We start from the raw sequence: 15704 nt of genomic DNA, 5'->3' as shown, positions 1-15704 counted from the left end.
ATTTGCTTGTTTGGAAGCTACTTTTAGTGACCAAGCATAGCCTGACTCTGATCTTTTAGGTGATTTGAAGTTCATCTCTCAAAGGGCTTTGTTAATTCCCGGGTGTCAGAGGGCCTCAAACCTGTAGCGCCTGTACTAACAACAATACTGCTCAGATGTTAGTGGAACAGAAACTTCACCAGTCTTGAGAAAAGACATGTGTCAGTCTTGATGATCAAATTTTGTTCCCTGTCAATTCAGATCAGTCCTTTGAATTTTATCTTTGATAGGACTGACAGTATGACTTTGGCTAACTATAGCCTTTACCTTTGATAATAAACATCATCTTTATCCTCTTCTGAAATACCAACCAAACCATGTGACTGCCCCTAAAAGGCATCTCTGCCATCTCTCCTTTGGTAGTTTTCTTCTTGCCTGCTTGAAAGCTTTTCTACTTCACTGCCTACCAGTTTGACCTATTCTTTAGGGCCTATCTGATGTACTATCGCCTCCAGGAAACTTTTCCTTGATTTTGGCCTTATTCATGCTACTGTGTTTAGTTGTGCTCTATACATTCTACCTAACAAAGTTAGGGATTTCATGTTTATGCCTATTCGTTTATGAAGTCCTCGAGAGCGAGGACCATGCCTCTTACTTCTCCAATACCATGCACAGCCTACTCTCAGCACAAGTGTTTAATTGATACTCATTGAATTGAACTGAATCAGATCAGATGTCTTGGAGAGTTATGGTCATCTCTTTCTCATCTCAGTCAAGATGTTGACCCAAGCAACCAGAACAGGAGTTCCAAATAAGTTAGGTATCACACATTCTCAAGAAAAGGTTCTTTTTCCTTTGTTGAAGTCAGAAGAATCACTTTCCACTTGATAACTGCAGTGGTAACTTTATTTTTTATTTTATTTTTTTTAAGATTTTGTTTATTTGAAAGAAGAGAGCATGAGCAGGGGGGAGGGGGAGAAGCAGACTCCCTACCAAGCAGGGAGCCAGATGTGGGGCTTGATTCCAGGACCCGGGATCATGACCTGAGCCAAAGGCAGTCACTTAACTGACTGAGCCACCCAGGTGCCATTAATGATGGTTTTTGCTTGTCTTCAATAGGCTGCACGCTAAATGGCCAAGAGGTAAGATTCACTGTCCACTATGAAAATGGGTTCACTATCTCCAAGGAAAATGGAGGTTCCAGCAGCATATTGTACCGCTACCCCTTTGAAAGGCTGAAAATGTCTGCTGATGATGGCATCAGAAATCTGTATCTGGATTTTGGTGGTCCTGAGGGAGAACTGGTAAGAATGTTTCTGGGAACCAGGTTTACTCTAATAGGTATTTTCTTTCTTTCTCATAGCTTCTTACCTTTTGTATAGAAAATTATGGACTGATAGTCCATTTGGAGTCAGGAAATTGTTCTTCGGTTTTCAAGATGTATTGGGTTTGGGTTTGGGATGTATGTGTGTATATGTTTTTCTTTCCCCATATTAGGAAATCATTCCTTTTTAAAAAGTTTTGTTTGAATGGTAGAAAGAAAAAATGGATAGCCCTTTTAAGAAATAGGCTTTTATCAATATGAGCTATAAAATACAAAAGCTGGTAAACTTTAATAAATAAATTCTATCTATTACTCTTATAGTTGGTTGAGATGAGTTAAAAGTGATAGAATGACTTGGTAACTACAGAAATTCTGCTGATCAGAAAAAAAAGATACAGAGCTATCCTCACACAGCCATCTTTTTTTTTTTTTTTTAATCTCCTTGTCTGTTAAAGGAAAGATCAGCAGGAATTCATGATTTCCCCTAGGAAACCACAGAGGTGTGTCAGGTGTACTTCAGAAATCATAAATTATGATAGATAAAGGAGTAAAATAATGCCTTTTCTGTCTTACCAGTTTTGAGCCAGTAGTTCAAGTATTATACATGAAATATTATGTCTATTGACACAATCACCATAGGTGGAAATTTGCAAAACAGAATCTTGACATTTTATTACTGAAAGAGATCTGAGAGATATTAACCTCCAAATAAGAAATCATGTCTAGAAATCTTATTTTAAATGATGAAACTTTAGGAGACTTTGGTTGGGCCATGGACCAGGGCTTTTCAAAAGCCTGAAGCAGCCATTTGCAAGGACGTGGATGGAACTAGAGGGTATTATGCTAAGCGAATTAAGTCAATCAGAGAAAGACAATTACCATATGATCTCACTCATATGTGGAATTTAAGAAACAAAACAGAGGATCATGGGGGAAGGGAGGGAAAAATAAGACAAAGGCAGGTGGGAGACAAACCATAAGACAGTCTTAATCATGGGAAACATAGAGTTGCTGGAGGGAAAATGGGTAAGGGGATGGGGTAACGGGGTGATGGACATTGGGGAGGGCATGTGACGTGATGAGCACTGGGTATTATATGAGACTGATGAATCACTGAACTCTACCTCTGAAACTAATAATATACTATATGTTAATTAATTGAATTTAAATTAAAAAAAAAGAAATGAGAAACACATCCCTCAGAAGGAAGTATACTCTGAAGCATCAAATCACTGATTTCCCACCCAAGGGTCTTTGATTAGATCAGGGAGTGTTTTAAGGGCCTCAAGAATCCAATAAGCACTTTAAAATCATTTGGATTTAAGCATTGTGTCTATATCTCTGGTATATTTGACCTTGCTGGGAAATAAAGATATGTACATATTTAAAAAAAAAAAGCCCGAAGCATTAGAGTTAAATGCTTCTATTAAATTAACTTCTGTTAAATTAACCAGTTATTAATAGCGGTTGTCATTTAGCAAGCTATGTATTAGATTATTCCTGGCTATATAGTTTTAATCCCTGCTTTATACTTAATATATACAAAGTTTAATGATGAAATTCGTGCTCTGTAACTTATATTTTGAATAAAGTTATATTTTTCTTTAAAAGGCATAGTTAACTATGCCCTATTCCTGGTTTCTGCATCAGTGCCAATGACTGACGAATCACTTGACTCACGCAGCCTGATGGCAGGTCTCCTTGTTTACCTGGTGTCAGCTGTCCAGATAGACGCCTGAGCTTAGGAAGCTATGACTATCCCTCCTAACTAGCCTCAGGAGTTGTCATTCCCACCACAAACCTATGAGAGATACCAAAAATCATACCCATCCATAGTCACATTCAGCTGAGTTCACTATGATCCCCCGCTGGGAATGTAATCATAATTAACGGTCTCCATATAGGGTATTCCTCTTTCTTTTCCATCTTCTACTGTTTACTTCTTCCTACCAGGCACGGTGGAATCCAGCACCCCACCACTTTTCTCCTAACTGTGACATGGAGGCTCACACTAGTGTGTCATTACTACATGGAATGACCTTACTTCAGAGAATACTTTGCATTTGTAGCTTTGAGTTCCTGAGAGATGTTTCCATAAATCCGGCACCTTTTTAATCTACATTCTTTCTAAAAAGTAGAACATCACATCCAAATTTGTTTATTTTATGTCTGTTTATGAAAGCTTCTGTGTATGGTAGTGATAATTCTTATGCTTTCCCCACAGACCATGGACCTGCACTCTTGTCCGAAGCCGATCGTATTTGTGTTGCACACGTTCTTGTCAGCCAAAGTCACTCGCATGGGACTGCTCGTATGAGCAGCACAAAATCAGAAAAGAGTCGTGAATGTCACAAGAAGTATTTCCACCTCAAAAAAAAAAAAAAAAGCACAAAAAGAAAGCTCTTTGCTCTCCCCTCCAGCACAGTGCCTTGACAAGGACCTGCACATCACTGCTGACCAGTAACCATGTTTAAAGAAGAGCCTGCCTTTCACAAGCTACCTTGGCCAGAAATTCTAGGACTCTAATAAGCTCCAAACAAAGCTGTTGATTTATTGCCTCGTTTCCTAATGTGGTTTCTAAGTCACTAGGTTTATTTCCCCTATGAAGAAGGATGGCTCGTTGTGGGTTTTTTTTTTTTTTTTTTTTTTTTTTTGGACATAATCAAATATCCAAGAGTTGTTTTCGTTTTCTTCTTCCTACAGGATTTGTTCCAAGCTTAGCCTTGACATCTTGCTTAGTTCAGCCATCTCTTGCCACGTGCTAGTTTACAGACACCTGTGCTTCTTGGCCATTCTAGATAGGTCGTATGTGCTTTTGGAGCTTACTGTCATAATCCTTCCACCCTAGGAAGTCCTTGAATTGCACACCAAAGCGTTCTCCCATCTGTCCTGGCTCCCCTGCATCCCACCCTGGCCATCACTTTCCTACCGCATCACGAGCTTTGCCACTCATAAGTGCTAACTTTAGGACTTAGAACTTAGGAAATTTGATTTGCCTTGCCTTCCACTCCCTTTCTAGTGGCGACCAAGTTGGAAACCACTGATTTGAAAGAAGAGGTTTGCTTGTTTTAGATTTTTCTGATTTATCTTTGGTAGGAGCCAGGGGATAAGATTTCTTTTAAAAGAAAATCCTCATTTTAGCCTAAGCCATTTTTTATTGCTTACCAAATGTGCCTTTGGTTAGGGTTAGTGGAGCTTTATTAGTCACTATTTGAATAACTGGATATCACTGCCATTCCAGGGAGAGCATCCATCTTAGTTTTGAGGAATAGTCTTTGAGATGGGTTTCCTTAGGAGTATCTTTTCTAGTGGGCAGATCTCATTGAGGAAGCTAAGTCTTGGAGAGCCCTCTTGTTTAAAGAGTAGGCTCTGTAAAGCCAGCTCTTCAGCACAAACATCCTGTGGAGTTGCCTTGGGCTTTGTGAGCCCATGCTGGATCCTGGCCCTTGTCCTCTCCCTTTGTGGCAGCAGAGTGGCATGGATAGGCAGCTGCTAATTCAAGACTCACTGTTGGCTTAGTAACGCATTCTGCAGTGGGCGGGTGACGAGACCACGAAACAGCTACCTGGATTTTGCTAAGCATTGCCAGATGTCATCATTACGACTTAGTAGCAGTAAGATTGCTGATTTTGTGGTATTAAAGAATCACACTCAGCTTGTTTTTCCTAATTATGAAGGAGGTATATATCTGAAAACATTTAAAATAGGATAATAGCTATATAAAATGTCAAGATTACTGCAGTCCCTGGATCTTAAAGAAAAGGGAATATTGACTTGGATGTTCTCTGAAGAAAAGTCTAGGAATAGTTCTCACTTACTAGATTTATTAGAAGTACTATAAGAGCATGTGAGCACTTCGGAGAGTGGAGGAGGGTAGCACTCCATATAGGGAGGAAAAACCCCACAACCATAAATGCACAACCTGAGCTGTTTGGTGTGAGTGCAGACTGACCTAGGTGGGACATTTGAAAGAGCAGACTCATGAGCAGAGAGTTTGAGTTAGACATTGTAACCCCACTGTCTTTTTTCTGCCCATAAGTCAGTCCTCCTTCCCCTTGTACAGTGAGATTAACCACACGCAGGGGCTGGGGAGAGATAACTGGTAACTGTTCTTCCCCCAGCTACAGTTCCAAAAATAAATGATTTGATCCACTTAAAACTGGAAATTGGAATCTAGACTAGGATGTCTTTCAAGGACTTTTTTTATGTTTTAAAGATTCATAAACCTATGTTTGGTTCCATCTGAAGTAAATTTGCAAAGGAAGAAAAAAAATATCTTGAAGGTCCAGCTGTGATTTCTGGAAGCAGAATTTCAACATATAAATACCCTCAGATAAGGGAGCTTAGACACTCTTTGCAGTGAGAGCATTATTAACCTGAAAAGTTGCACAATGCAGTCACAGATTTTGCAACAAAGCCATGTGGTTGAGGTTTTCTTGGTTAGTGTGAAAGGCTAAGCCACTGAGAATTTTTTCAGGCAGAACTTCTGAGCCCCCGTGCTCATCAGTTCATGAAAAAGATCTCTAAAAAAGGTGTGATGAACATGTGAGCAGGAGAAGGTAAAGCGTGTGAGCCATTTTGGCTCATTTTGTTCAAGCTTGGTTTTTTAAATCTTTTGAGTCTTAATGTGAAATGAAAATGTGTGGGAGATTTCCTTTGACCACTAGCACCCCCAAGAGCAAGAGCCTTAAGCTGCTTGTATAACATCAACAGCTTTCCAATCATGGGTAACCAGCTTGTTCTTCAATTAAGTGTGTTTATGGAATTTTCAAACCACAAATGAAGTGCTTTTTATGAATAAGACAGCCTTGATAAATATGTATTTTGTATTAAGATGCCAAAATATGGCAAATTATTTTAACTAAAAATGGGCATTTGGGGTATTTCACACCTTTTATAGAACAGCTTAACTTGTCATTTCTTTTTCATTTTGAATTAGGAAAATTGCTGAGAATGTTGTGGGCTTCCATGTGTAGAATGGAAAAGAAGCTGCAGAGTAGTGTCCACCTCATCCCAATGGACCCACTTCCTGTGCCCTCAGCTCCCCTCCAGACCTGGGGCTTAGACATCTTTCCATATTCCACACAGATGTCTACAAGTAGCCAATTGGCATGTGAAAATTCTTCCTCCTCATTCCCTAAAATTTCTCCCTTTCCTCTCGAAAGAAAGAGCCAACAAAAGAAAGAAAGAAAGAAAAGGCTCAGTTATTCTTTTTCTGAAAAAGGTAAGCCCTTTCCTGAATTTATCAAACAAACCTTACCTGGAAATTAATATCTAATATTTTATATGAAGAAATACTTTAATGTATGTTTATACAGTATTTATTAGATACTTATAACTGTAAACTCACCTACCTAGTAGACAGTTACAGATTAAATATTGGGACATGTACAAGCAATCAAAAATATTACTTTAAATGTCATTCACCTCTTTTAAAGCCATGTTTTAGCACTTTTTAGGCTAGGTAAAGTCTGATAGTGCCTGTTTTTATCAGCTGTACTCTCATAAACTTTGTTATGGAACATTATTGGATGGCAGGAGAGATTGAATTATTTATTTCTTATATTTTTATAAGTGGAAAAATCTAACCAACAAATGATTAAAGTTGTCACTGATTATTTGTTTTCCTAATTTATGTTCCTAAGCAGAATGGTAACAAAGCTTTTTTCAGCTGATGAAATGCACTTAGCTAATAAACCAAAATTTATTCTTAAAAAAAAAAAATTAAACTGTGTGGAATCTGGACAAGATTATGTTTCTCCTAGAAAAAGTTTTCACTTTAAATGGTTTTGATGGACAAAAGTGTGACCACTTTTGAGAAAAGGTTACAATGGATTTTTTTTTTTTTAATTTTGTGAGAACCTCCAGGTCTTCTTGTTTAATTTATATGTGCATGTGGATATATTTGTATGTTTTCAAAAACATGGAAGAATCTCCATTTTTAATGCAAATTATATTGTAAGCTGCTATGCAAATTCTATTAAAAGCCCTACCTACTTAAAAGTTAAACATTTTTGAAGCTTTCAGGGAAGACCTGTAGACTTAAGCACTTTCTCTGCTTTTTTGTATCTTATCTTGGACACTTACGCTGAACTTTGTTATTATTTTCACTGGTTATAAGCTATTGATTGTACATAATATTGAAACTATCCAAATATCCAGCATACATTTCCCTGTCACTGCCATCCATCATTGACGCCCCGAATGAATGGCTGGGTAGAAAGCCAAAGGTTATCTTTTTTCAGTTGCTAATGAAGAAGTAAAATGCCAGGTCTCTTTGGTCTCAAAGCAGATTGCTCTAGTCTGATCAAGTATCTATGTAAGGAAAAGAGACTTCTTTAAAGTTGGGATTCTGCTAGGGGTGCCTGGGTGGCTCAGTCCTTAAGCGTCTGCTCAGGTCATGATCCCAGGGTCCTGGGTTGGAGCCCCACATCGGGCTCCCTGCTCAGCGGGAGGCCCACTACTCCCTCTCCCACTCCCCCTGCTTGTGTTCCCTCTCTTGCTGTGTCTCTGTCAAATAAATAAATAAAATCTTAAAAAAGAAAAGAAAATTTGGGATTCTGCTTAAACTCTAAGTTTAAGTTGAATTTGACCATAATCATATTCACTCTTTTGTATGTATGTCTCTATCAGGTCTATAATGTGCCAGGTGGTATTATATTATATTCTTTCTTAAGTTTGGAAATCTCAGTTAAATTTAAATTGTTATTGTGGCTTTTTTATTCCCCCTCCTGAAGATGAAAGCAGAGGAATCTACCATTTGCTACTGTTCTCTCTCTCTCCCAAGATTGCTTGGTAATCTAGAATTCCTTTACTTTTTACACACTGTCTAAAAACTGACAGCAGCAGTCTCTCCCCTCCCTCCTTTTTTAAAGCTGTCTCCTTCCCTGTGCTGGGTATATAGACAATAAATGTGTGATGACAGACAATTATAAAATAATTATGTTGTGTATCAGGATTATGTGTTTTTGAGCAATATAGCTACTCCTATCACATAATGATAAGTGAAATTTACACTGGAAATAGACTGCTAGTGGTAGATTTGAAACCATTTCTCTAAAAAAAAAAAATAGATCTGGCAGATCAATGATACAGATTCATTCTATCAAAGGATAGAATTTCAAGTTAAAATAAGGTACCAAAAATATGTTCATAGAGCACATCTGTACATCTATTGTCAGTTTTTTTTTTACAGTAGCTAAACTACCAACTAAAAGAATGGTTTTTATATATTAACTCAACAAAATATTTTAATAAGATTTCTTCTTTTGTTTCAAAACTGATAAACTTGAGCTTAATCTCTTGCCCTCCCTATTCTTCCCACTTCAGGTGACTGAACCAAAGCAGACTTAAGTTTTGAAAGTGAATCTACATTTGGTGTGATTCATAAAAAATGCCATTTGCAAATGATCCTTGCTCTCTAATGAACATTTGGCTATATTCAACAAAAACCTGCCATCCGAACTGTAATTCTTGAATTGCTCCAAAATAGATTGGTTGAAGCTAAAAAGCTATAATAGAGAAACGATGCTTTGTTATATTGTAAGATTAGCTACCCTGGTAGATTCCTAGTACCTTCCTTATTTCTGTTGTTACCTTACCTCCATGCTATTTACACAAATGCTTTGTTTTAGTGTCCCTCTTTATCCCAGTCACATATTATACCCTTGGAACCTGAGTGCTCTGTCACCTCTTCCAAAGTGATAGAAGTCTCTTATGAATAGACAACGTTCTTTGGGGGCCTGGAGGAACTCTGAAACTGCAAGGCTAATTAATGACATATTAATTCAAGTATTGTTTCATCTAATAAGCATTTATTAGGTACTCTGAAGGGTCCAAAAGAAAGTTCCTGCCCTCAAGTAGCACATAATCCATTATTTCTCATTTACACCATGCCATCTATCTATCAATCAGTGGTTAAGTAATTAACCACTTCATACTTTTACCAAAGTACCTCTGCAGTTCTGCTCCCCTGGCTGACTGGAAAACATTTAAAATGATGCTTGGTCTTTGGTGCATGCCAACATGAAAGAACTCCAAGCACACTTAAGTAGGTCAGTCTTTTTATTATGCTTAATTTTTTTAATGCAAAATTAGACTTTAGTGGGGCGCCTGACTGGCTCAGTTGGTGGGGCATGTGACTCTTAATCTTGGGGTTGTGAGTTTGAGCTCCATGTTCGTTGTAGAGATTACTTAAAAATCTTTTCAAAAAAATTAGACTTTAGTTTGGGAAGAACAGTGTAGAATATCCCTAGGAATAAATTACAACAATAACAAAACTTAAGTTCTGTTGCCCAAAGTGGATCAACAAGAAAGTCTTTTTAAAGAAATGCTTTTTAAACTATAAAATAGCAAAACTGAATGTATATTTCATCTACCCTTATTTCTAAATTGTGCTGACACATGCATTTCCACACTTACACCCTTTAAACATCTCATTTGCTGAAAGTCCTTATCCATGGTAAAAGGAACATTTATCTGTAATGGTGTGTCAAAATAAAGATATTTTAAACCTAGCAAAATTCCACTTATTCTAGAACACTCTGACACTCAAACTCAATAAAAAGGATACCTAAAGGAAACAAGGGAGGCTAGATGAATTTTTCCATAATTTTCATACAGTGACAGCCCCCTCCCATCCATTTTGCCTTCCATTTATTACTAGGGTCAGTTTTTAAGGCAGCATCCTTCATCATACCCAGAAAGTACCTCAGTCATCTGTGATTGGAATGGCACAGGGCACATAGTAACGTGGGCTCCTTCCCCTTTGTTTTCCAGCGTCCCGAAGTAGTGCACACAAATTAGGTCCTGCCTTCAGTGTGTTCCTACTTTAAACCTACCCTTTGACAATCAGGTGCTAATGATTCTATGTTACTGGAACCAGAACATAAGTATTGTGAAAGTGTCTGTTCCTCCTAGATTGGCAGAAGTGCTTTCCTTCTATCTTAGTCCTGTTTGAGACGGTATCAGTTGTGTTTTTCACCTGTTTTGTGAATTGCTAAAATTTGGGGGAGAGGAAATGGTTTCAACCAAGTTTTGGGTTTTGCACAATCATCAATCTCAGTGATATTCTTCACACCTGTAGCAAGTCTACCCTGATTACAAGAACCGGTTTTAGTTTTGTATTTTTTTTCTCCAGCATAAGACTCCAGTATTATGTTTACAATCTGTTGGATGTGTTCAGCATGGTAAGACCTTGGTGCCCAAAGAATGTTTCCCTTTTGGTACCAGACCCAAGGTCTTCTAGAAGATAATGTGGCAAACCACTACCTATGAAGGCCTATTTTGGCTAATCTGTGGGCAAATTCTGATTATACCCCCTTGTATGTATTTTGTTCCACACAACTTTCATTTTTGTTAAGTATATTAAGTCTTCGAAAGCTAGAATAATACTTCTACAAGAAATTAAAAGAATGTGATATTCTGGTTTTTTCTTCTTTTTAGAACCCTGTATTTAAACAAGACTTCTTTTTAAGTGTTGTTTAAAATTTAGTTTTCAAATCCTCTGGTATCACCAGATTACCAAATCAAAACTTATGGCATAAAACAGGGCAGTATTTGTGTTCTTGAGAATTAAAAAAAGCTTTATGTGTACTCTATAAATATAAATGCATAAACAACACTTCCCCTTGAGTTGCACATCAACATACAGCATTGTACATTACAATGAAAATTTGTAACTTAAGGGTATTATATATAAATACATATATACCTTTGTAACCTTTATACTGTAAATAAAAAAATGCTTTTAGACTTGTATTTTTTCTTTTATTTTTACCTTAAAATGGTTTCAAACCATTTTGAATATTTCAAGAGCAGTACAAAGATCTCCTCTTCACCCAAGTTTACATTTGTTCCATTTTCCCCTCCTGTCTTTCTCTTACATGTTGCTCTATCACCCTTAAGTCCTCAGTGTGTCCCACCAAACACAGCGACGCTCTCCTGCCCTGCCACCGTTTGGCCCTACCCCCACCGGGAAATCAACCCCGGCCCAACACTCTCACCCAAGCCACAGACCCCATCCACGTGATGCCAGTCGTCCCAGCAAGTCTCCCTTTCTCTTCTGGCACAGGATCTCATCCAGTACCACATGTGGCGTTCGTCTCTTCTGGTGTCATTTTTAAGCAGATGTAGGGCAACTCCAAACTCTTTTTCTTTTTATTTATTCGAGAGAGAGAGAGAATGAGAGAGAGAGAGCACGAGAGGGAAGGGGTCAGAGGGAGAAGCAGACTCCCCGCTGAGCAGGGAGCCCGAAGTGGGACTCGATCCCGGGACTCCAGGATCATGACCTGAGCCGAAGGCAGTCGCCCAACCAACTGAGCCACCCAGGCGCCCGCAACTCCAAACTCTTAAAAACCTAGTTTGGGTTCTAGTTCCACCACTGACTTTCACCGACAGGAGCTTAATCATTGGGTCCATCTGAGCTTTATTATACTTTGAGTGACACGGAGGAGGGGAGATGGTTTCTCAGGAATCATATCAGGAATCATCAGTGCTCCATGCATTCAGGTGTCAGTCACTTTGCATGAGATTTCACCCTGGCCCTACCTCTCCAAACTGTTACCACCTGAACTTAGTTTTTGTTGCTCTTCTTCCACACTCTTCTTGGCCCCCACTTCCTTAACAAAATTGTTAAGAACCCACTCCTTGGCAGGAGCCCTAGAATGCTGGCGTTTGTACAGTCTGATTTTACTGGGTTGTATTGGCTAAGCAGAATTGACTCACTGGTCCAAGCGCAGGTTCACGACACACGCCGCACTGCCAGCATCAGCCGAATCCAATCTGGGAAAGTGTGGTGCACGAAGGAAGGCACAAATGGAACCGTGTAGTTGCAATTCAATGACTTTCTACCTGAAGCGTGGGCGCTCCAATGTGTGGGAGCTGAGAATCTGATTTCTGCTCTAGTGAGAAAGTTAGAATATGAAGTTCTTGATCTGATTTGGATTTACGAAGCCTAAGCATGCTCCATGTGCTAGCCCACAAATCATATTTAGTGCCTTTATTGCCCCTTTCTCCCCTCCACTGAACCCCACCCCCCCATGCACTGCCAGCAATGGCAACACGACTGCAGAACTAAGGGCTTCTCAGAGTCTGGTTTCAAGCTATCCTCCGAGGAGAGAGTCAGCAATGGGCAACCAAGTGAGGTGGGGAAGAGATCCCCATTTCCTGCCACCAGAAGCAAATGCTCAGTATAGAGCTTCTCTCCAGGACGGGGAGCTTCCTCTGGGAAGCTGTGCTTTGTCAGCAGGGCCGATGTCTGTACTGACGGCTCACCAAAGACAGAAGCTAAGCCAAGAGTCCCAAGAAAGCTGAGTAAGAGAACAAAGAGCCGGTGGACACAGCCAGGGGATCTCAAACCCAGCCCTTGTTTTGTGCTGAATTGTGCCCCACCAAATTCACAGGCCAAGCCCAACCCTCCCACATCTCAGAAAGTGACTGTATTTGGAGATAGGGCCTTTAAAGAGGCAATTCAGTTACAATGAGGCCATTAGGGTGGGCCCTTGGCCAATCTGACTGGTGTCCTTGGGAAAAAAAAGGGCAGCTTGGACAGAGATAAGGGGTGCATGCGCACACAGGAAAGACCCGGCTAGGACACAGCAAAAGCATGGCCCTCTGTAAGCCAAGAGGCCTCAGAAGAAACGAACCCTGCTAACACCTTGATCTTGGACTTCCAGCCTCCAGAACCGTGGAGACAATTTCTATTGTGTCAGCGCCCCCACTTCTGTGATGACAGCCCTAGCGGACTAACCCAGCCCTCCTTAACTGCAGGGTCGTCCAACTCGTACAGCCCAGCCAGTGTGTGGGTTTAATCGGCTCTCGACTCGGCCTCACTCTCAGCCACCAGTTAGGGGCCCTCTCTTTTATTTGCTCACTTACTACTTATGGATGAATTCATTATTAACACTGCCAGCAAATATTAAGTGAACCTCTATCAAGCCCTGGGAAAGACCCGTCCCGGCCCTCTCAATGATGGACAGCGCCGATGCCACATGCCTAGCAGTACATACGAGCCTCCCCACCCCACACAGCTCCGTTAGTGTCTGAAAGCGCAGTGTTTGGGGTGGAAGCTGAGAAGCCACGACTCGTCCCGTGTGTGTGTCTCCCTGTCTCACCCAGGCTCGTCGCAGCCCTGTCTCACCACTGCAGCCACTGCAGCCACTATCCTGCCTGCAGTGTCCATAGGCACACTCAGCACCTTGCTCGGCCTTTTGGTTCTTCAACCTCCTTGTGTATGACGTGTGTGAACAATGGCCCTTCGGCTCCAGCTCAGCCATACTCCTACTCCCACAGTCGCCCCCTAGACTCATTGCTGGAACAGAGCCATTTCTGAAACCAGGAACGGAAGCGTCCCTCTCCAGCGTGCTCCTTCAAACTTTTGGGTCCTCAATTAGTCCATGGGCTCTTTTACCTTCTCCTTATTCGTTTCCCACCTCACCCAGCCCCATTTCCATAGGCCCCCACTGCAGCCGCATGCTCGCCCAAACCTGTGGATTCCCTGCTGCTCTGCCTACCTAGCGGCCACCCGGATGAACCCAGCTATCGTCCCGCATCTCGCTGAGTAGCTGAGTCCTGGGGAGGAAAGCTCAAGGCAGATTGGGACCTCTACTCATTTAGAGAGGCTGCCAACCTTTACCAGGTGTGCCCCTAACACTGCTCATTTTGGGGGTCACTTGAAAGGATTTCAAACCATCTTTACTCTCCTCAAACCCCAGGCCTCCCACCTCTCTCTCTCTCTCTCTCTCTCTCTCTCTCTCTCTCTCTCCCAGCAGATTCTGTTTCCTCCTAATTTCACTGAGAAAACAGCAGCCGCCCAAAGGTACTCTCCCAACTTCTCGTTACCTTCCGGCTCACCTAGGTAGGCATCTGTCTGTCTTCTTCCCTCCAACTACAATGTCTAAAGCCTCTTACCTCTGCTTGGATCCCATTCACGTTCATTAGCCTCCTCAACTAGATCCTTTCTATTGGGTTTTTAAACATGCTCAACTCTTCTCCCATTAAAACCCATCACAGGGGCGCCTGGTGGCTCAGTCGTTAAGCGTCTGCCTTCAGCTCAGGTCATGATCCTTGGGATCGAGCCCCGGATCGGGCTCTCTGCTCAGCGGGAAGCCTGCTTCTCCCTCTCCCACTCCCCCTGCTTGTGTTCCCTCTCTCGCTGTGTCTCTCTCTGTCAAATAAATAAGTAAAATCTTTTTTTATAAAGATTTTACTTATTTATTTGAGAGAGAGAATGAGAGATAGCATGAGAGGGAAGAGGGTCAGAAGGAGAAGCAGACTCCCCGCTGAGCAGGGAGCCTGATGTGGGACTTGATCCCGGGACTCCAGGATCATGACCTGAGCTGAAGGAAGTTGCTTAACCAACTGAGCCACCCAGGCGCCCATAAATAAGTAAAATCTTAAAAAAAAAAAAAAATCACAGATTCCTTCCTGGATCCCTCAACTCCTGCAGCTAATGCTCTAGACCTCCCTTTCTTTTCCCCAAACTTCTTGAAGGAGTTGTGCCTCCTCGTGAACCCCTCTCAGCCAGCCCACTGCGGGGTGGTTTCTGCCTCCATCACATGTCTGGAGCATCTCTGGCTGAGGTGGTGGTGTCTGCATATTACTGTTTGCCTCCTCAGCGGCATCAGATACGGTGCTCACCTCTCCTCCTCAGCTCTCCTTCCCTGACTCCCAAACGCTCTTGTGGCTCTCCTCCCTCTCCAGCTGTCTTTCTGAGCTTCTTTGGCCGACTCATCCTCCTCTCGTCAGCCAACAAACTTCCAAGCTCTGTCCTAGGCTGTCCCCTCACCTCAGCCTGCACTCTGCTCTGCCCTAGGAGATCTCATTGCCACCTATACCCAGATGTCTCTTCGCTCTGTATCTCTGGCCTCATCTTTATTCTGACTTCCAAACACATCTAACTGAAACTTGATGATTCAAAGGCACCTCAAATTCACGATCTTCCTCACTCCTCCAGCCCCCAAACCTGGTCTCTGTTCAGTATTCCCCAACTCATCTGTCCAGGTCCTGAAGCCATAGCCCAGGAGTCACCTCTTTCCCTTCCCGCCCTCACCATACCCCAAATCTAAAACATTTCCATGTGCTTATGATTTGTCTTCCCAAACCTCTCATTCTGTATATGTCTCTCCGTGACCCTGCCCCTGGTGCAGGCTCCCCTCATTCTTCCGGACTACAGCGATAGCTTTGCATGCAGTAGCCACCCCGTCCCTGCGAGCTGTTCTGCATAGTAGGGCTAGAGTCACCTATCAAAAACAACAACAACAGGTGTGCCTGGGTGGCTCAGTTGGGTAAGTGTCCGACTCTTGGTTTCGGCTCAGGTCATGATCGTCAGGGAGTCCGCTTCCCTTTGGCTCCTTCCCCCCATCCGTCTGCCGCTCATACTCTAATAAATAAAATCTTTAAA

At 41.6% G+C, this 15704-nt stretch overlaps 1 protein-coding gene across 1 annotated transcript in view; it reads left to right on the top strand.

The window, feature by feature from the left end:
- SNTB2 (syntrophin beta 2) overlaps positions 1-11062 on the top strand; it is a 109691-nt gene extending 98629 nt beyond the window's left edge. Inside the window, exons 6-7 of the mRNA XM_027618739.2 lie at positions 1099-1283; positions 3528-11062. Of these exons, the coding sequence (XP_027474540.1) occupies positions 1099-1283; positions 3528-3620 (278 nt within the window). The 3' untranslated portion in view covers positions 3621-11062. The remainder of the gene's footprint in view (positions 1-1098; positions 1284-3527) is intronic.
- Positions 11063-15704: the final 4642 nt, after the last annotated feature.

Source organism: Zalophus californianus, chromosome 17 (assembly GCF_009762305.2).
Source record: "Zalophus californianus isolate mZalCal1 chromosome 17, mZalCal1.pri.v2, whole genome shotgun sequence".
NCBI classification, from domain to species: Eukaryota; Metazoa; Chordata; class Mammalia; order Carnivora; family Otariidae; genus Zalophus; species Zalophus californianus.
This window is presented reverse-complemented; position numbering and strand designations above follow the sequence as displayed.